The sequence below is a fragment of the Camelus ferus genome, chromosome 3, assembly GCF_009834535.1.
Source record: "Camelus ferus isolate YT-003-E chromosome 3, BCGSAC_Cfer_1.0, whole genome shotgun sequence".
In the NCBI taxonomy this organism is placed as follows: domain Eukaryota; kingdom Metazoa; phylum Chordata; class Mammalia; order Artiodactyla; family Camelidae; genus Camelus; species Camelus ferus.
Window position 1 is genome coordinate 50,460,364 of NC_045698.1, and position 22,622 is coordinate 50,482,985.

A 22,622-nucleotide genomic window follows, 5' to 3' on the forward strand; every position below is an offset into this window, starting at 1 on the left:
CCCAATGTGTAGCCTCAAGCAATTTCATTTGAAAATAGTTATCAGTATATTCAATCTTCTTCTCTTTCTGGTGGTGGTTGCTATTACTAATCTCTTTCTTTAAAAACAAACCAAAAAGAAGAAGAATACAAAATTAGCTTACCCTCCTCTCAAGAAGTTCCTGTTTTTCTCCATCAGAGATTTCGTTACACCCCTTCCAGGAGTCCAGCAGTTGGCAGCTTTGCCACACTGCAGGGGCCTGCTTACTTGACTTTCGAGGTGTCTTGGCCAAAAAGGAAAGTCAGTGCTTGCTACACTTTTAAAGTTCGGTTCTGGCCAGTGAAGTCAGTGGCTCGGTTCCTTTGCACAAGAGGGGTGCTTATTCTTCTCCTGCGGTGTGGGAGGGGCCGTGGTTGGGCGGTACCCACAGGAAATATGTACACACTGTAGAGAGCATCACTGGGGGTGGCACAAATCAGGGTGAGGAGCTGCTGTTCTGGCCAAAGGAAAACCCACACTTATAAATTTGCAAGTCAACCAAAGAAAGCCATGTAGTAAGTGCTGCATTTACAGCATATAAAGTGCATTTCCCTCCGGAGGGAGAAGTGTGCCCGACACCTGCCCTGCGTTCAGTGTGCCTTCATCACACACACAGTGACAGACAAAAGAAGGAGGCTGGCATAAAGGCCGAGGAGATCCATGTTATCTCATGACGTCAGTTGTATCAGTACGCCCATGAACAAAATTAAATTTCTCGCTAAGAAGATGACAGTAAAAGTACATTCAACACACATAGATAGTAAAGTTTTTCTTTTCCAAAGAAGGTCTTAAGAGGTGGGATGTGTCTTATTTATATACCAGCTGCTCATCTTACATATCAGCGGAGTAAGCAAGATCTTCTCTAGGCCAACAATCTGATTCTCCCCTGTAATATTTTCTTGGGCTTGATTTCCCACATAAAACTCTGCCGAGGTTGCAGGAATGTGTCACTAGCTCATTGGTGGCCCCCCAGCTCTGTGTTCAGTTTCTGCCTACTCCAAAAACCTCTGGGACGAGAGCATGAGAGTTCACCTCCATGGAACTAGAAAGATGCAGAGGGCAACGCAGGCACCCTTGATTTTCTCTGAAAATTCCATGTGCTTCAATTATTTAAAACCTCACATGTGAATTAGGCTAAGAGGAAATGGAGAGTAAAAAAAAAAAAAAAACCTAGAGAAATACATTGCCATACATTTTAATTTAATTCTGGAAGAGAGAAGAAATGTTTCTTACTCCCTGAAATGTCCTTTCTCTTTCACAATCAGCTCATGGGCAGAATAAGGATCAGCTGGAGGTGGTAAGAAAGTCAACAGAGGGCTGAAGGAACAATACCAACAGCTGGGGTTCTCTGCTTCCAAATGTGCTGACAAGCATTTGATTCCTTGCTCTAAGGATGTACAAAACAGTCTACTTGAAGCTCATTGAAAATAACCCTGGAAGACATTTGTGTCTCAAGTTGGACTCTTGGAAGCCACTTTCTCAACCTTGTCCATGTCTCTTTCCTCTGCAGGGCGACAGGCTTTGGCTTCTTGAATGCACTATGCAAAGCAGCGGCCGTCCTTGGAAACTTAATATTCGGCTCCCTGGTCAGCATCACCAAAGCAATCCCCATTCTGCTGGCCTCCACTGTGCTCGTGTGTGGAGGACTGGTGGGTTTGCGCCTTCCTGACACACGAACCCAGGTCCTGATGTAATGGGAAAAAAGCCATCCGTCCTGTGTTTCTGTCTCCTGCCCCGTGTCAACGCTCCTGAATGACTCAAGGCTCCAGATTTTTCAGATCGGGGAAGGTGGTCAAGTACCAGAACACGAACTCTTGCTGTGACTAAAATTCAGCTGTATACCATCTTGCTCCTTAAATGTGATTTTGCACAGTTTTTTTTTTCCATGCATTGTTGTCTTTCCTAGCTAGGATGCTACTGCCTCCCCAAAATCAGGGGAAGCATTTTTCAGATGCCCCAGTCTACCAGGTCGTCCTGAGATTCTGCTCGCTGAAAATTTAGAAGCTAAGAAGAGGACTGGGCTGCTGTAAGAAGCAGATCCTGCCCCTAACTCAGCATTCACAGGGAAGATAAGCTGGCATTTTATTATTATTGCGTTTGTGCTGAGGAGAGGGTTTCTTTTTTTTTTTTTCAAACAGAGTGATATTTCCTGTTTACTTAGAAAAGGACACCCAGCAATTTTTGCTGTTACAGCAGAGCCTTTCAAAAAAAAGCCATGTGGTACCAAACAGAGCTGGGTGGGGCTCTTTTCAGGCATGACAATGAAGGTGACTCTGCTGACAAGAAAAACAGAGGCACTGCCATTAGCAGCAAAGCTCTGAGTGAGCTGCAGAAGCAAGATTTCTGCCAGAGAGCCCAGTGAAGCTTCTGAAAAACAGGAGAAAAAGTGATCGTAATCGTGTCTGTGATTGTGGCATGTGGTTCAGAATGTCAGAAAAGTCAGAGCTCAGAGGGATCTTCCGCCTCCGTTCACCCCCGCCCCCGCCCCACTCCCAGCTGCCACTGATCTTGCCAGGTAGCGGAGTCACAGAGGAAAAAAGCCACTTTCTCAAAACGGGGTCTGCCCACCTGAGTCTGCCCTTCATCCAGACTCTCTAGTCTAAAGATCGTCAGTCATCTAAGTTGTTGTAAATTGCAGATGAGGAAGAAATTCACACCTAAAGCCATGTGTCAATGTCAAAGGATACCTCAGGGTTGGGTACCAATTTCCAGAGGGCTGGTGCCCCCGGGGAATTGACATTGGCCTAATCAGCATCACCCAAGTGGGTCCCATTCCGCTAGATCTTCTCTGGGCTGGGGCGCTGATCAGCGTGCTCTTGGCTGCCGCCTCTGTGTGAAATCACAGCCTGCTGTGTTCCGAGGGGCCCCTCCGGCAGACAAGGGCAGCGTCTCCTGGTGGGTTTTGGCTGCTCATTTTACCTCCGGAATCTGCCTGGGCCTGAAAGAGAGAGGTCAGCAAGACATTCCCACGGGCTGTCAGCTATGTGACCTTCTCACCCCTCGGGGCTGCCCTTCCTCCACGCTGGTCCTTTTTACTCATCTTCTTTGAAATCTGAAGCCTCCGTGTAGACTTGCAGTGACGACCAGCCACCAGGAATAAATCCCATATTAAAACAATATTCCTTTTTAAAACTCTTCTGTCTTGTTAAAAGGTTATCCTTGTTGCTTATTATAGGCATTTCCAACAGGGCAGCCTGGAGGCCTCCAAGAAGGGAGAGCCTTTGTTTCCAGGAGTCATTACATTCAAAGATGTCTTAACCCCAGAGGCCACTCTGCCTCTCTCTCCCCTTCCTAACATCCCCCTAAAGCTCCAGACTGCAGAGTTCAGACTCTGTGAACAGCTTCTTTCATTAACATAAGCCATTAATCGACTCTCCCTTGATGTAATTCAGGCCTGTGGAGGGGGGCAGTGGTGTGGGGGGCCGGTAGGAAGAGAGAGGAGAGTTCCCTGGGGATGTGGGCTCAGGGCTAGAACATCAGGAAAACTCAAACCAAAAACTGCACAGGCGGCAGGAGGAAGGAAAATCGATCAAGATGAGGCGAGATCTATTAGAACCGTCTCAGCAGAGCAGCTAGAGAAACAGAACTCGCTCTCACGTCTGCCTCCTGGAATATTATTGGAGGAGAAAGGTAACAGTCAAATAGCCCACGCCAGTACCCTGTACGTTTGTCTTCCATATGTATGTGTTTCCCCACCTACCTACCCCTTGATTTATCTTTTTAAAAAAGACCTACGTGGGGACCTGAGCAAGATTTTTACTTGAATGCGGCAGGTGCAGAAATAACAGCAAAAGTAACGTGTGTGTCTCCGCCGACCTACTCGAAAGAAAACTGGAAACGTGCGTGAATGTCACTGTTCTAGTCTCCCCTAACAGTTAACTTTACTTACTGGACTGTTTTTACTTTTACAAATGTCTCACATGTCTGTTGTAGTTCTAAACACATAAAATACCCAGAGCAGGGTTTACGTAGAGTTTTATTTGAGCCCCGGCTGGGGTCAGAATAGGAGAAGCCAGCAGAACCCCACTCGATGAGTGGGGTTCTGCCACATGCATCCCCTTCAGAATGACCTTCCTTGACCTTGTCACCTAATCCAAGCCTCCCTGGTGGCCCAAGAGGGATCTCTTCTAACCTTCTGGACAGTCTGTGGTCACAAACCTTCTTGGCCACCACCTTTTCTCCCTTTCATGTGGTTTTCCCTGCCCCCCTCCCACATTCCTGTCACCTTGATTTTGTACGAGAGAGCTCAAGTTCTTCCCCAAGTATGCGGTGTGGCCTGTCGGGCTTGTTCTGGGGTTAGCGCGATTGAGATACAGCTGCGAGATTATTCAGAAACTCTCAGTTCCATCAGTGCAGCAGGCCGTTGGCTCACAGACATGCAACCAGCATCTCATTTCACCTGCTGGTGAAAGAAAATGAGAGTAGGTGCGCGAAGGAAAGCCTAGGAAACATTCCACTTGCTCCTCTATTTCTAACTCCTTTTCTTTCTAAAATGTCTTTATAGCCTTTTGAATCAACCCAGAATGCTCCTGAATCCTATTATCATTGCTAGGCCCTCTCAGTAGGGAAAAAACTCATCTGCTCCAAACTGTAAGTCCTGTACCACATAACACCCCAAGCAGGGGATCTTACCCTGCGCACGTTTAATCTTGCCGCCTTGGAAGCCAGACCCGGCAGCAGGGCTCATCTTCTACCCGGAAGACTGACCCTGGGGGATAAGTAGATGGGTCCAAGCCCAAGCTCCACCACTAACCAACAGTGAGACCCAGATCTTGCTGAGGAGAATGTAGGTCATTGAACATCTCTGGTCCTCAGTTTCCGCATCTAGAGAGTAAAGGGTTGGGACCAGTTTGCTATTGGGACTTGTTTGAGATTCTAAAGGATCTTCGGGGAAGTAGCTTTATCTTACTCTCTACCGTCTTCTGATGCTGAGCTCATCTTTACAAGCTCCAAATGGGTTTAGTTTAGAAACTGAAAAATTAGGAAATAGGCAAGCATACAAGAACTCAGGAAGCTGTTTGGGAAGCCCCTGTGGAATAGGCGGGAACATGGTTCCCATGTTGTTTGTGCCGTCAGCTTCTCAGGGTCCTGAGCCTTATCTCCATTCACTGCTGGTTTGACAGTTATCAGTGCCTGCCCAGGAAAGGGACCCACCCTGCCGGATGTAGACGGTTAGAAGACACTCTGATCACAGTACTATCACAGGGGCTGCATCCTAGAGCTCTCCTGACTACTCCATCTTCTTCTTGAAATACGGTCTTACGTAGACCTGGGCCTTCAGAAACAGAGTTTTTAAGTGACTTCACCTGAATTGGCAAATGCTCCTTCATTTACCGACCTCACCAAATCTAAGTTCAGGTTTGTCACCAAAACTGCTTAGATGCTTTTCTGTATGTCTTGAGAGATCAAGGGAGAGGCGAGAAAAGAAACGTAGTGACCAGAAGGGACAGTCTAAGTTACTGAGAATGTTCCAGTGAAGGGATTAGGGCACAGTTGAGACCTTCCTAACCCTGGGATCATTTCAAAAGCACTCCGTGGAAATAGTTTCTGATTCCCTCTGCCAACCAAAACAGAATGTGATACTCTCCAATTTTTTTCTGTTGAATATCAAAATGGCCTTTAACTATTTCTTCAGTAAAGCACCTCACTTGTTTATGCATTAAAGGCTCTGAAGTCAGAAGTGTAAGAATTTGGCCTTCACCTGACATCGTAAAAAGACAGTTGGTTGATTGTTAAGGTGCATGTTGGCTGTATGTTTGGTTTTCCATTAAACCCCATATCATGCTGAACTTATTCCAGATATCTAACCTACAGAAACATCAGTCAGGTTGCAACAATAAAGAGAAAACTACACCACAGGGCACTCTGAAATGGACTATATATACATTTTTTATACTTTTGTTTCTGCCAAGCAAAGTGTGTTTTGAGGAACGCTTCTCTTGGAATCTGTGTAACATGGACAAAATCATACCTTCTAGGTGTATCATGTGTCCAGTGTTTCAGATATGGATATGACAATTCTCCATATGATGTTCTTTTGCTCTGAATCTTGACCATTCCTCAATCAATACAATGTAAATAGTGTCTCACCAACCAGACACAACCATTGGCAGGGCTGACTTCGGTCTTTCTCAAACAAGAGCTCAATCCAGTTTAGTAGTCCCAGGATTGCAAGTTACAAGGAGATAGTTCGTGGGCCTTAGTTTCAGGCTAGCAGCTCTGGGTGGGGGAAGGAGCTGGGCAGAACATTCCCTGACCTCTTGTCATCTTGTGTGATTACTCTGAATATTTATTGAGCAACTGGCACGTGCTAGGTGGAGGTGCTGTGCTGTGCGCAGGTGGTTAGCCCTTGGTGGGACTTGAATAAGGGCAGGGAAACGGGGATGAAGGAGAAGAACCTGTAATCGGGGGTCTCATATCGACACCCTCCCCATAACACAGAGCGTTGTTTTTCCATATTTGAAAGAAGTAATAACCTACCGTGGACACTGCAGGAACTACTCAAGCTGGGAGTGTCTCTGACAGGAGGAGAAAGGCCCTCGGTTGCTTGGCCTTTGTTGGAAGAACTCCTGTCTAGTTTGTACTTGGAAAAGGAGAAAAATGGAGCTGTCCAAGTGCCACGTCTTTAAATGTCCTGGCAGGAAACCACGCTAAGGTATTATTCAAGGAAAAGAACCATCAGCAAAGCTAGTCCCAACTTTGTAGAGGTGTTCATTGTTAAAGTGCTTCTGGGGCATCTTTTCATGGCCTGAAACTAGAGGTGTGGGCTGGGAAGTGTGTTCCAGAGCCAGCAGTGCTGGGACTTTCTCTCCAGAGCAGAGTCAGCAAATCCTGCCATGTCCCTGGCCTCAGCTTCCGAGGGGGTTTCCTTTCTGACTTTGAAGGCTTGTGACAAAGTCAGTGGTCTGCAGATAACCTAGAGCGGCTTTTCCCCTCCCTCCTTTCAGCAGATAACCCACCCGGAGAACAAGTTCTGACCATCAGTAGCGATTTTCAGATTTCTGTTTAAAACCAGTGCTTGGTGTTGAAAAGTGTCCTGAAGCTGCAAAGGACCTTCGGGGTCTGGGGCCCGAGAGGGCAGAGCAGAGAGAGGGTGGTTGTCTGTGGCCCCTACTGTCCCCTCCCAGAGTCCCAATTTCCTTTGTCACCCACTAGCTTTCTCGTCCTTACCTCCTGCAGGCAGGGCACACTAACTTCCTTCCTCTCCCTTCTGTTCCTCCCCCTTTCCTCTGTCACCTCTTGACTCCAGCTGTGTTGGAGAGCGAGGCCAGGCTTTACCGGGGCCCTTGGGACTAAGGGCTGTGCCACCCCGTACGTGCTGCAGAGGCCCAGGGGATGGAGAACGGGGAGAGCAGGACTCGGTGCAGGGCTGTGAGCTCTAGACTTGGCTTTGACGCAGCTCCCTGGGCTGGGCGAGCTTTCCAACTGCTTCCCAACTCCTGTGCCTGATGGGATGGGCACTACTGGCCTGAAATCTGAAAGAGGCCCATGTCTGGGGCAGAAGTCTTAGAGCTCGACACTTGACTCCTGAAATGGAGGAGGCTTGCAGCGAGGTCTCCAGAATTCATTGACCTGGGGGAGGTAGACACAGCTCTCCATGCCTACGACGGTCCTACTTGGTGCTGAGGGCTGAGTACTCCACTCAGATTTCAATGCTGAAATTGCAGAGGTCGTCCCCTCTCTGCCCACCCCACCACCCTGGTGCTCCCTTCAAGCCAAGGGGGCCCAGAACCAGGAGGAGGAGAAAGCAGCCCTCAGCCCTCTGTTCAGACTCAGACAGGGTTTAACACCGAGCTAGTGCCCCGGCTAGAAGCTGGGGTGCTGAGTCCTAAGCAGCTTGCAGGTGCCTGGAGTGTCTTCTCACGGGGGCCAAGTCATTGAAAGCCCATGGTGTGCAGGAGCAGACACAGACCAGTTCCTCAGAGCCCTTTGTTTCAGGAATTTTGTGAGCCAGTTGAGAAACAGTCATTATTAAAAACTAAACTATGTAAACTTACAATTAAATGATATTTAAAAACAAAGGTAATAAGCATTCAAAACTTTCTAATTATTTTACTGCATTTACTACATAGCTATGTCCTTGAGGTAGTCTACACCTATTGTGTCTGTCTGGTAGAAATACTGTGTGATGCTGGGCTACTGAACATGTCTTTCCAACTGCAGGTTCAGTAACGTCACCATGGTAGCTTGAAATCGGCCACGGTGGGAGAATGTACTCCATGGATAGTGACAAAGGCTAGAAATCAGACTCCTCCCCCTAGACAGTGGTTTGCCTGCACACCACCACCTAAAGTCCTGACCAGTACTTGGCCCCCCACCGCACAGCCCCAGGTCACGCCAGATCGAGTCCTATGGGTTTGGTTTGCAGGCCAGCACTGTCCACAAATGCAAAGAAAAGACTTAGCAAGTTCAGACTCGTGTCGGTTCACAAAGGGTTTCTTCCTGTATTTGTTCCGATTCAGAGTAAGACCCGCAGTGCAGAGAGTCCACCACTCTCTATGTGTATTGTTCTTTCGGGAAGGATGTACAGCAAATTGGCTATTTTACGCTGTGCGAACAAAAATAAATTTGTTTGAAGTTACAGTATTTTCCCCCCGCCCCCATACCCAAGCAGGCATTGAAGAAGGAATCTCCTTGCTTTTGACATTCACCAGGCCTGCCTGGATAGAACTGGACAGATTGCCTTCATCTCATTTCCTGTGTTATTGTTATACATTAATTGTACTGAATCTGTGTCCTAAATCAAACAGGAAAAAAAAAATTGTTCTTTTTGACCAGTGCTTTCACAGCAACCAAAATGCAGTTATGTATCCTTGTCCTGAAGCAGGAACATATTGAACAGACCGTATGTCCTTCACTAATGTCTAGATACTGTAAATAAAATCCTAGGAGTGTTTTTCTTTCAGGTGAACCTCCATTTTGGACACACGCTAAACGAACCATTCACTCTCCTTTGCAATGAGACCTGGGCAGTGGCCCTCTCCTTGATTTTGGTGTTTGGGTGTTTCATTTTGTCTCTTTTCTTTGCTGTTTTTACTGCTCTGTAAGCCCTTCTGCGATGAACGTTCCCATTACCCTAAGTGTACTGTATATACGTGCTGCATGTGTGAACCCCAATAGATTCTGTTTCAGGTTTCTGGAGTTTTCATCTTCAGTACAGCTGGTCCTGTTGTGAACTCATCTTTCTGGTATGCTCCTCTGTGTCATTTTCCTGCCATATTGCCAAAATGTTTGACCAAGTGTGTTTTAACAAATGCCCGAGACGGCCATGCATATCCTTGTGTGAGGGCATGCTTCATGTGGGATGACTCGTGCACCCCGTAAATCTCTCAACTGTGGAAGTGTGTATACATTTGTGTGCCAGGCACCTAACATTCATGTAACAGCTGCAAAGATATTTAACGGACATCAGAGTAATAAAAGAGCATTTTTTGCTCCATTATATTCAAATAAAGATTGCCGTGTGACTGACTTCCCTTCCAAGCATGAATTGACCCTTAAAAAAATAAGTACTGTTTTTGATGTTCTTGGGCATAAAGAAAACCTGTTTCCCTTGATTCAGGCTTGTTTGAATTGTTTCTATGGGCTGATGTCGTGGGTCTTGGTGCCTTGTTCGATTTTACAGGAATACTTTCTAATTGTTAGCCAGGACCCGTGGGAAGAAAACGTCTGCGGGGGAGTTTGCGGCAGAACATATGCTGTGTCCTTCTGCCCCAGAGCCGGAATGGCAAACCGATTTTTATCTAGTGTGTTAACTCCAGCTGATCGGTAGTGTCTGTTTGGAACATTAGTTTGAGAAGAATGATGAGGAAAAGTGCTATATTTTGTAGCATTGGCATTGGAGGCAAAAACATGAACTGCTTGCCATGGATTTGCTAATCCCCAAAGAATACTTTTGACTGCATCTAGCAGAAGACCCGGCTTCAAATATCTTTACTAATAAAAGGAATTGTTATTCCACATAACAAAGGAGGGAGGACCATCCCAAGGTTTGTTGTGATGTGGCTTGGCAACACCATCACTGAAGACCCAGGTTCTTTCCGTCTTTGAGGTCAGCCGTTCTCAGCATACTGGTTTTTGTCCCCTTGTGGGCGTGAAGTGGTTCCAGCAATTCTAAACGTCAGATCTTCACACAAAAATCCAAGGGTCAGAAGAGGGACCCTCCCCTCTTTGCAATCCTGTCTAAGATCAAGGAGAACATTCTCAGAATTCTCCAGCAGACTTTCCCCTCTGTCTCCTTGGTTGGATTTGCATCATTCGCCTGCTCCTAAACTAATCGCTAGCAAAGGGAATATAATGACCATACCTGGCTTAGACGAGTCAGATTTACTTCCCCCCCAGGGAGCTTGGAAGGAGCTCACTCCCCCGACGCACGTGGCTTCTGATTGCCTGAACAAAGCTGGGGCTTAGTGAGCAAGGACGAGGGAAGGCAGCCATCGGGTAAGCAAACACCAGGGCCATGAACTCTAGACTCATACTGTCTAACACCACAGCCCCACACAGCCATTTATACTTAAACTTAAAATGACTAAAATTAAGAATTAAGTTCCTCGGTCACACTTAGCCACGTTTCAGGAGCTCAGTGACCACAGGACTAGCGGCTGCCATACTGGACAGCACAGATTTTATCATCACTGAAAGCTGTGTTGCCATAACTAAGTGTCACAAACGAGTGCAGGCTTACACAACATAAATCAATTTTCTCACAATGTTTCAGGCTGGAAGTCTAAGATCAAGGTGTAGACAGGACTGGTTTCTTCTGAAGCTTCGCTCTTGGTTTTAGATGGCTGACTTTCTGTGTCATCACATGGTCTTCTCTTTGTACTTGTGTGTCTTAATCTCCTCTTCTAAGAAGGGCATCAGTCATTTTGGGTTAGGGCTCACCCTCATACCCTCATTTAACTTAGTTACCTCTCCTTAAAGATGCAGTTGCATTCTAAGGTACTGGGGGCTAGGACTTCAAAATATAAAATTCGGGGGCAGGTGGGGGACACAATTCAGCCCATAACTCTATCCCAAATGCTACTGATTTTAGTGTGTGTGTATATTGTGTGTAGAATTGTATTGTGTGTATATGCGGACACAGAAGGTCACTGTGCCTGTGGTCACAGAGTGGTGCAGGCTGTGTGTCTATATTTACTCTTTTGTGGGCTCTTCATTCAGTGGAGGGACATAAAGAGAGAGTTGAGGAATAATCCTTGATCCCCACACTCATAAGCCAGAAACAGAGAACGCTGGGGGACACCCCAGCACAGGCTAGCCAGGCTGCGAGGCCGGTGTCAGGCTGTCCTTAGACCAGTGACTCCGCCTCCTTCAGCCTCTCTGCTTATTAGAATTCCAAATGAGACCTCGCTCTCTCTGTGCAATCGTTTTCTCTAATCCTGGAGTCCATGGGTGCATCGTTCCCGCCCTGCACCGCGGCCTCTGTGGGCCTATCCCCGTGAAGCTTCCAGCGGCCTGTGCCCTGGTTGGCTGTGAGGGGAGCTAGAAGGAGAAGCAATCCCGGAGCTGGGGTAGCCCACGTCAGCCTATGCTCACCACGGTCTCTTTGTTCAGTGGGGGAGAGCAGATGCCTCGTCATCTCCTGTAATCTGCAGTCCAGACACCAGGTGGAGAAGTGAAAATCAAAGGAGACAAATTCCTGAAGCAAACACAAGCTCCAGCCCTGGGGCCAGAGTGAATGAGCTGGTGTGACCTGGGATCGTAGAGGACACAGTATGATCCTACCCTGACTCCGAGTGCACCGGCAGCCACCTGCCTTCGGTTATATGTCTGTGTCCACTGCCCAAAAGCCCATGGGGAGGGAGAGCAGACCATGTGTGTGGCAGCCCCGCTCCTCCCACCTGCTCACCTCTGCTTGCTTGCTCCTAAGGTGGTACCAAGATTCCGTTTGGACCAAGATGTCCAAGGAAATCTCATCTGCAAATTCAGTTTTGGATGGGGCTGTATAGAAACACACTGCACAGCACAAAAGGCTAAGTGGTACGTAAGGTTCCCTCAGCCCTTTTTTGCTCTTTGAAAACATTGGAAGTTTCCCACTGCACGCTGGTGGCTGGCCTCTCCTGGGAGCTTCGCTGCGCAGTTGCACCCTCTTCGGCCTCCTGCCTGCCTTCAAGGGCCCCTGCAGCCTCCCATCTATGTCAGAGGACACCTGTGCACTTTCTCAAGTGCTGGGAGCTCAGGCTTTTCCAGGCCTCCAAGCCCCATTTCTCTGTCCACACTAAGGACTGGGGGGCCTTCTGATGCTAAGAGCCTTATGAGTTTGGGCACAATCAGTTCCAGGTTTGGGGAGTCCTCTTTAGGAAAAATGATGCGAAATTTTAAACAAAAAATTAGCTACAAAAGTAACTGTTCAGCAGGAGAAAAGAAACCCCCCACAAGTTATAAAATTTTTTAAACTGATAAATATCACAGACTGTAACAAAACCCAGAAAAATTTTATAATTTTTTTTATTAATTCACTGCCTGACACACCTCTATAATTTTTTATATTTTTTGGCTGCATGCTGTTTGATTGCTTCTTTATATATGATGACAGTTTTGTGATATCATTATAGAGAGAACAGAAAGATAAAAGTTAGTTTTGATTACTAATGATTTTTTTTGAAAGTTTCATATCTCGTCTCCATTTCCACATACTTCCGGTGCTGAAGACACAGGCCACATTTATAGCTGCAGTCCAGTCTCTGGCTTGGTATGCTGGAGTCACAGGGCCAGGTGAGCGGGCACAGTGGGCGGTCGTATTCCTAGAAGCTGTTCCTTCAGTGGGACAGCCAGGGGCAACCGAACAGCCATAGACGTGGTTGTGAGCCACATCAGTGTGACCCACCGAACCCCAGGTCAATGCAGCCCAACTCAGGTTCCTCTCAGCCAGGTCCTTGCACTGCCCAGCTCCACCCCACACCCGGGCAAGTCTGAGGGAGCGAAGACGAAGTAGAAGGAAATGGTAACTGAGGACATAATCTATTAATTTTGCAATTTGGTTTTTGTTTTGCAAATTTTTGTATAGCATATAACCGGGTGAGCACATTGCTATGGCCCTCCAAGTTCCTTAGATGGGACCCATGCAAACAGGGGGCTCTGAGGCTGAATCTTCATTAGCTTATGGGAAACACTCCTCTGAGGGTTTTTTGTACCCTCAAAAGTCTTGCATTTATTTTCTTTGAACTTTTGAGTCCGTGTTTATACACTTTAAAAATTGATGTATAACATACACATGGTAAAGTGAGTAATTCTCAAGTATACAGCTTGATCATTTTTACATACGTATACACCCACACAACCATCACACAGATAAGGATATAAAACATAACCATCAAGCCAGAGAGTTCCTGCATTCAGTCAAGTACCACCCCACTAGTGATGTAACCACTATTCAGACTTCTCTCAAGTCTTAGACAAGTTTTGCTTGTTGAACTTCACGTAAGAGAAAGCAGGCAGTGTGTACTCGTGTGCATCGTGGCTTCTGTATAACGTCTTGTCTGTGACATCCTCTGAGTTTTGACCTTACACAGATGTGGGTTTGAATCCTGACTCTGCCACTTTGCAGCTATGAGTGCACGGTGGAAGTGAAATTAGTCTTTCTGGGTGTTCATTTCTACAGCTACACATTGGACATGATGATTGATTGTACTTCGCTGAAGCCTGTAAGTATTGAGAAAATGTATATGCAAAGTGCCCGGCCCATAAATCCTCCGTAAATGGTACCACTGTGATGAGCATGATTGGCTCAAACCTGCTGCTGGAGGCAGGTCTGCATTTCCCTTCACCGGAGGCTGTTGAGGGGCCATGGTCACGGGAGCCGGATGTCCTGGGCGTGCTCAGATGGGGTGGAGTCCCGGCATTGCCTAAGTCTCACAGGACTCCTCATAAGGCGATCTCTATTTTCTATTGTCATTGGCATGCATAGCAGGTACCTGGGTGTGTGGTGACCCTGGTAGCAACTCTGAGTGACTCACCCACGGCCCCCAAACTCGGCTCTGCTTCTGCTTCCCGTAAAGGCAGCCTGCACAGCGCCTTGCGTGAGTCCCCAGATGCCCAGCTCCATGGGAGGGCCTCTGGCAGCCAGGAAGGGAAGGGGGCAGAAGCAGTGGGGCACAAACCAGGATGCTGGGGCCTTACTGACCCCCGCTGTCCCTGAGTACACAGGGTGAGGCTTGGCGGTCCTGGAACTACCCAACTAGAGCCTCTTCCTCTGTTACAAAGGGCTCTGCCGTTTGTCCTGCTGGAGGAGAGATGCCTAGACACAGAATGGCTGTCCAGGTCTTCCCCAAGTGCAGCTGTGATGAACCACACCCAGAGGAGTCTTGCTTCCTTGGAACTGAGAAAAAGACCCAGGAGCAGCAGTTCCCAGCAGATCAAGCTAACGTAACTGCTGGAGGAAATGAGTAATTTACAGGGAGAAAGCACATGGCGAGACACCATGGCAAGTCAATGGTGACACGTGTCTGGACACCAACACTGTACCACTCTGTGGTGGTTGGTGCTTTATGTAATTATTTTTATTTTTTTTCTTGGTTGCAAACTTTTATTGCACTCTTACATAAGTCGAGCTTTATAAAAAGTCAACATAATTGAAAATTGGATTCTCCCTCTAAAGCCCTCTCTCTAAAGGTTAAAAGCATAGATGCTGGAGTCAGATTTTCTGGATCTATTTCCTGGCTCTGTCACGTCTAACTGGATGACCTCAAACAAGTTGCTTAACTGCTCTGTGCCTCAGTGGTTTCATCAATAAAAGAGAATAGTAACTACCGCTTAGGATTGTGAGTTCGTATAAAGCACTTAGAACTATGCCAGGCACACACTAAGTTTTCAATAAACGTGAGCGATGATTATCAGAGGGACGCACATTTTCAACAATCCAGTTTAAATTGTCAGAAAAAAAAGCATTGTAAGTCTTGTCTCTTGATAAGAATATGTAGAAAGAGAAGGATTTTTAGCCTTCATTTCAATCGCCACGTTTTTTCCTTCTTCACACACTGTGAAGCAGGGTATCAGACATTGCAGGACAGTAACCCCACGTAGCCTATTGAAGCTTTGCTTTCGAGTGTGCTAGTAAGACAGCATTTCCACGCCCACCCAACAGAAATCAGCTTTCCATTGATGATGGCCACGCGATAACCTTTATTTCCCCTGACATTCTAGGTTTCCATTTTGTGGAATGAAGGAGACATGTTATCCCCTTGGGCTATTTTGCAAGCCATTTGTTTAAAATGATGCAAGAATTAACCACAAATCTGCATGTCCTGAGTGACCACTTCCCACATTCCAGCCTCCATGGGTGCCCTTCTCCTCTCTAAGGGCCCTGCAGCTGCTGAAGGAAAAGATACGGAGAGAGATTTCCCTCCTGTCCACTATCGCTTACCTGACTGCTAGCCTTTATCTTCTAGAAGAAGCAAAGGGAGGGAAAGGAATAAGGAAGAAAGGGGATGTGGGAATACAGGGAGCTTCTCAAGGAGGGAAGTGAAACAGGCACCCCTTACTCCCCAGAGCAGCTCTTTTCCTGGGGCCCCAGACAATGTACCACTCCTGCTGGGTTGCTAATGAACACGGCAGCCAAGGTTTATCTCCTTTTCCAGTGTCAACCCCTTCATTCAGGGTGGCTTGAGAAATGATATCCAGATGAGTTGCAGAGGTCCAGAGACCCCACATTGCTGATTGTTTCAAGTCTGTTTATTAATTCACTAAAAAAATAAATACGGAAGAACTACTGTGAACCAGAGATCACTATAGGCACCAATAGGAAATAAGACAGACATGGTCCTCCCTGGAGCCTACAATTACAATGGGGAGAAAAGAGAGACAATAAAGAAGCACACAAGTAAGTTAACAAGATTCTGTAAGACTGTGTACAGGACTAATACCCAGAACGTAACACAGGGTGATGTGTCCCCCATCACTGGACAGGAGCTCCTTTGGATCAGGGGGCCGGGGAAGCCCTCCCTGAAGAGATGACCATTGACCTGAATGACAAGAACACGTCTCAAAGCTCATCGTGGACCAGGCAAGAGCTTTTCTTTGGAACTCTGTAAGCTGGGCACCCTCTCTGCCCACAAGGAGATAACTACAAAATTAGATGCTGGGCTACACCAGGAAGGGTGTGGGAACTGTCACAGCAAAGAGAACTTTCTGCTCTTCTGCACCCTTACCACAGTTGAAACAGCAGCTTACAGTTCGAGCTGCCTTCCCGGGAGCTGTGTCGGTTTTCTGTCCTTTTCAGTGGGTCTCTCCGTAGAGCAGATACTAAAGCCATGACCTTTTGTCGTAGAGCTCCAGTTACGGTGCAAGGCGGGCTGTGCCCCTGTGGACCCCGCCTTGCATATTTCTCACCATCACACGGTGAGTTCAGCGCCTGCGGAACAGCCCTGTCCCTTCCAGCGGCATCATAAAGGGATGGTACTTCACAGGTGGTAAACCTCAGCTTAAAAAAATCTGACGTGTTACCCAACAGCAGAAGAAAAATTAAAGATCATTATGAACATGAGCAACTCCATCCAGAAAGAGATCTGACTGAACAAGAGATTTTTTGTAGCCCTCCAGATTCTCATTTGGTCTTGGTTACTGTGTAGCAATACCTTTTCCATAATTCTGATGAGCATAAGTACACAGCTCGTTTTTTTTCCCGCTTTCCATTTTTCAGATAGTACCTTTCCACTCATTAATACTGTCCCCATGTGTCATTTAGCAGCTTTATAGAATGAGCATGGTGAAATTCACTATTTGTTTATTCTTGCTTACTTTCATCCCATTTTTGAGGATTAAGATGGTTTGAAATTTTTCACGTGTATTATACAGGGTGCTGCTAAGGACATTTTAGTAGATTTGGAGTTTTGTTTTTTCTTTCCCTTTTGCCTTCTAGAAATGTTCCCCAGAGTGAAGTGACCAAGTCATGGGTGTGAACAGTTTTACAGCTCTAGTTAAATTTACTAGACAGCTCTCAGGAAAGTTGGAGCCAGTTTATAGCACCAGCCAGTAGTGGGTGTGTGCCTAGCAGTCTGGCTAGGAGTGGGTGTGTGTTTTCTAGATCTGCTTTAAAATTGGGCTTCATTAGTATAAAGAGAGAAAACTACTGCCAGTTGTTTGAAGGAATTCTTTGTTTTATTTTTTAAAAATTCTCAAAGTCTTTTCTTTAACCCCACTAGTACGTATATTTAACCCTGCTGCTCCAGCAACAGACTGCTGTTTGCACCTGCCTCGGGTCTTGTCTTCACCTCACCCTCCTATGAAATGCTCTTCTGGAAAAGTGCACGGCTTGCTCTTTTATGTCAGCCAGGTCTCTGCTCAGGTAGAATCTTAACAGAGAGCCCTTCCCACTTCATTCCGCCTAGAATGCCCCTCCGTCCCACCCTGCCACTCTCCCTCCTTTTGACTCGCATGAACCTCATCACCACCTGACACAAGAGGCACCATTTTGCTTTTACGGATATTATCTTTGTCCCTCAACTAGAATGTACATTTCATGAGAACAAAGACTTGGTCTCTTTTAATCGCTTCTCTATTCCCAGGGCCTACGAGGTGCCTGTTACGTAGTAAATGTCAGTAACTTATGTTGAATGAATGAGTGAACTGAGTGTCTGATTACATTATCATGAATTGTTTGGCATTTGGAAAATAAGGGCTGGAAACCTGTGCTGATTGGTGGATCTTCTAAGTTTGCTAGTCATGGTTTCTTCACTTTGCTGAAACTTATAAATCCTCTCCCTGCCAAAACTGTACACTCACAAAACTTCATGAGTAATTTCTGGGGATTTTGACCTGTTGAAGCACTTAGTGGGTGGGTCCAGAAATCTCAGCTTTAGAATTACTGCTCCAGGGACTACAGTGTAACCCAAAAACCGTAACTGGGCAGCCCAACAAACCAAATTTGTTTAGTTTGACCAGCACACGATTGCCTGGCACAGGGCTTTTTAAAGGTTTGAATTAGTTGCCCCCAAATCAGAAAATAGAAAAAGGAAAAAAATCCTTATTTCTCAATTCTCTTGAAAATTCCAAAGACCTGGCAGCACTTGGTTTACATTCCTCACTGAAGGTCAGTGATGGCAGCCCCACCTGGGAGGGGCCTGTCCTCTGCAGTTTACCCCAGTCCCCACTGCTCCCTGTAGCTTCTCTGGTCTTGAAGCTGAGTGTTGGGGACCACTGATCACTGGCCTCACACTGTCATTTTTCTTGAACCTGAGTTAAGAGGAAAGAAAAACAGACCTCTGCCTCTATCTTTCTTAAGCCGGGTCCACTTCTGTTACTAATGTCACATGCCTAACCACAACAGGAATTTGACCTGAGACCCCTTATCTAGCATCAGCATACAGTTAAGGAACCTAGACCCCAAAATGTTTGAGACTTGCCCAAGGGTGCATGGGGGCTGACATGAATGCCAACTTCCTAACTCAGTGCTTTTTCTCGGTTGAATGAAAAGCCACGAAACATACAAAGTTGATAGAAATCATGGATGCTTGCAAACCTACCAACTTAGACCAGGCTTTTCAAGGTCATCTCTGTAGACCTGCCAAGTGCTCAGAGACTTCCAAGCAATGCTTGACCTAGTGAATGAATGAGCAAATGAATGAATCAGTTTTCAGATTATAGTTTAATCTGGGGAAACAGAAGCTTCATTTAAAAGCCACTTGCTGCTAACAACCAAAGGCATCATTTTATTTCTGACCGCTCATCTTTATTTTCAATGGAATAAATTCTAGTGTAAGAAATACAGAGCTCTAGCCCACCACGTGAGGCTGGAGCCCAGCAAACTGAGTAGGGGTTAGACGGTCAGTATCTGAAGGATGCAAATGTGTTTCATTATCCCAGTGTGTTCATTTGATTTCAAACACGGCAGGTTCCTTTAAATTCCCCACAGCTCAAATTTCAAGTCATCAAAACTCATGGTTTGTCCTGATTCCAAGAGATAAGAATCAGGTGACCTGAGCAACTGGTGCTGGGAACTGCTGTAGAGGAGGCTGCCTTTCTTCCGTCTGCCCACTGACGCTAATCAGGCTGGACAGGAGCCCCTATTCTGTTCTGAGAGTCTATTCCTCTCTGTCTCCCACTAAGCTTCTCTTGGGGAAATTATTCCCCATTAAGACCATTGGCATGTTGTGCCCTGTAGTAATGAATGAAAGTCACTTGACCTTTTTAGGAAAGTCATTATCATTATTACAGCATAATTTTAAAAAGCATTTCTTTTTGAATATTTATATCATCCAGCCCCTGAGGTCCCTAACTGCCACTTCTAGTAGCAATCCGTTTTCTTCTTTTTTAGCAATAGACATCCTGCTTTTAGCTAGATACATAGGCACAGAATAAATACCACATTTCCCAACTTCCCTTGTAGACAGAAGTAGCCATGTGTCTAAGTTCTAGTCAAGATGTAAGCAGAAGTGTCATGTATAACTTCCAGAAAGGTCAGGCTACCTGGAAACAGTGACATGATGGCTGGATCTCAAGCAATCACAGGCTACCTGGAACAGTGACATGATGGCTGGATCTCAAGCAGTCATTTCAGACCATGGGGTGGAAGCCAAATTGAGGATAGCAAAGCAAGAAAATAGAAAGTGCTTGAGTTCCTAACTGTGATAAAGTTTTGTCATTTTCAGCTGAGTATAATGCTAATTAAAGCAACTAAAAGTTTGTCAAGAAGACCAAAAGCCATTTTTGGTGAGTAGGCAGTTATGTTTAATTAAAAATTGGTACAAAAAACCATTCTTTACCATTTCCAATGTGACACTCATTTCTGCATTATGGATATGTGAAAATGATATATTTTTCTTTATATATAAACAAATGCTTTAAATTTTTGTAGCAATTTTTGTTTGCTTTTTATTTAGGTATAATTGACTATACCATTATATCAGTTTTAGGTGTACAATATAATGATTTGATGTTTGTATGCACTGAAAAATGATCACCACAGTAAGTCCAGTTAACATCTGTCACCATATATAGTTACAAAAGTTTTTTTCTTGTGATGAGAATTTTTAAGATTCATTCTCTTAGCCACTTTCAAAAATGCAGTATATTATTGTTAACTACAGTCACCGTGTTGTACACTACATCCTCACAAGTTACTTATTTCATAACTGTAAGTCTGTAACTCTTGATCCCATTCACCCATTTCACCAACTCTCGACTCAGGCAACTACTAATCTCTTCTCCGTATCTATGAGCTTAGCTGTTATTGTTTGTTTGAGTTTTGTTTTTTTGTTGTAGATTCCACATATAAGTGAGATCATGTGGTATTTATCTTTCTCTGTTTGATTTGTTTCACTTAGCATAATGCCCTCCAAATCCATCCATGTTGCAGATGACAAGATTTCCTTCTTTTTATGGCTGAATAACATTCCATTTTATACATATATGTAAAATATAATGGAACATTATTCAGCCATAAAAAGATGTATATATCACATTTTTTTTTATCTATTCATTGATTGGTAGACACTTAGGTTATTTCCATTCTTGGCTGTTGTAAATAATGCTGCAATGAACATGGGAGTGCAGGTATCTTTTTGAGTTAGTGTTTTAGTTTTCTTCAGATAAATACCCAGAAGTGGAATTGCTGAATCATATAGTAGTTTTTAATTTTTTGAAGAATCTCCATACTGTTTTCCATAGTGGCTGCACCAATTTATATTCCCATCAACAGTGTACAAGGGTTCCCTTTTCTCCACATCCTCTCCAACACTTGTTATTTCTTTTTGATAACAGACATTTTAACAGGTATGAGACGACAACTCATAGTAGTTTCAGTTTTGCATTTCCCTGATGATTAGTGGTGTTGGGCACCTTTTTATGTACTTGTTAACCATTTGTGTATCTTCTTTGGAAGATGGATGTCTATTCAGAGCCTCTGCTTATTTTTTAATCAGGTTGTTTGTTCTTTTGCTATTGAGTTGTATGAATTCTTAATATATTTTGGATATTAACCCCTTATCTGATATCAGATATATGATTTGCAAATATTTTCACCTATTTGGTAGGTTGCCTTTTTATTTTATTGATAGGTTTCCTTTCCTGTGTAGAAGCTTTTTAGTTTGATGTAGTCCCCTTGCTTATTTTTGCTTTTATTGCCTTTGCTTTTGGTGTCAAATACAAAAAATCATCACCAAGACAGATGTCAAGGAGCTTACCATCTATGTTTTCTTCTAGGAGTTTTATGGTTTTCAGTCTTACATTCAAGTCTTTAACTCATTTTGAGTTAATTTTTGTGTGTGGTGTAAGATTGTGGTCCAGATTCATTCTTTTATACATGGCTGTCTGCTTTCCCCAACACCATTTTCCCCCACTGTATATTCTTGGCTCCTTTGTCATAAATTAATTGACCGTGTGTGTGTGGGTTTATGTCTGAGCTCTGTATTCTATTCCATTAGGAATTTGGGATTAACAGATAGACACTACCGTATATAAAACAGATAAACAATAAGGACCTACTGTAGAGCACAGGGAACTATATTCAATATCTTATAATAACCTATAATGGAAAAGACTCTGAAAAAGAATGTATAACTGAATCACTTTGCTGTACACTTGGAACTAACACAACATTGTACATAAACTACACTTCAATAAAAAAAGAAAAGTAACAAAAATAAATATTACTTAAAAAAAACTGAAGAGATTCAAATTAGGTAGAAGTCTATTCTCTCTCAGATGACAGTGCAGAGGAGGGGGGTGGTCCAGTGTGGAATGGCAGTTGGGCTTCTCAGCATCACTCGGGGACCCAGATTCCTTTTACCTCCTTGCTCTACCATCCCCTAGACCCTAGGGCATGGTCCCTGCCCCCCTGGTGGGGCTGACTTCCTACATATCCAAGTTCTAGCTTGAGGGAAGGAGAGAGAAGAGGGCACACACCCAATCATTTTAATGGCCAAACTCAGAAGTAGCACATGACACTTGGGTTCAGAACTACTGGGCACACATGGCAGCAAAGGAGACTGTTATAGTGGTCTTTAGCTGGGAAGCCAGGGTTTAGCTAGAACTCTCTCACTAGGAAAGAAGGGGAAATGTGTTTACAGGAAAACTAGCATGCTTCCATACCATCTAACCGGTCTCCTGCCTCCTACCTAGCCCATTCCAATCTAGTCTCCGCACTTCTTTAAAATGCAAGTCTGACCATAACACTCCCCTCTGTCAAGTTCCTGGATAGCACTGGATGGCCTTCAGGAAAAAGTTCAAGTCCTTTGCTAAAAGCACAAGCTGGCCTTTGCCTACCAGCTTGGCCTTATTTTCTACTGTTCCCTAACTTTAGGGCTGCCAGAGTCTGCAAAGAAAAACAGATACCGGTGAAATCTGCAAGGCACATACTTCTACTCAGAAATGATTTATTGTTTATCTGAAATTCAAATTAACCCGGCGACCTGGATTTTTATCTGGCAACCCTACACAACGTTCAGAAGTACTTTAGTCATAATGAAAAAAGCATGTCTGTGATTCCCTGAACAGGTCATGCCTTCTCAGCCCTGTGCTGGTCCCTTGACCTCAAAAGCCTTTCCCTGCTCTTTTATCTGCTTAATGCCAACTTATCCTTCAAATTCAGGTCAAAGATGATCTTTTCTAAGACATTGTCCTTGACCAACACCACGCAGCCCCTGAAGGCTGATGGAGCTGCCCCTCCT

General features: G+C 45.1%; 1 protein-coding gene across 2 annotated transcripts in view; it reads left to right on the forward strand.

The window, feature by feature from the left end:
- Nucleotides 1-22,622, forward strand: part of SV2C (synaptic vesicle glycoprotein 2C) — a 222,153-nt gene that overhangs the window by 187,044 nt on the left and 12,487 nt on the right. Inside the window, exon 13 of one of the 2 annotated variants that reach the window (XM_032474496.1) lies at nucleotides 1,529-9,575. The exons of the other annotated variant lie outside the window; for it this stretch is intronic. Coding sequence (XP_032330387.1) covers nucleotides 1,529-1,712 — 184 coding nt within the window. The 3' untranslated portion in view covers nucleotides 1,713-9,575. Of the gene's footprint in view, nucleotides 1-1,528; nucleotides 9,576-22,622 lie in introns of those variants that run through there. 2 annotated transcript variants of the gene reach the window in all.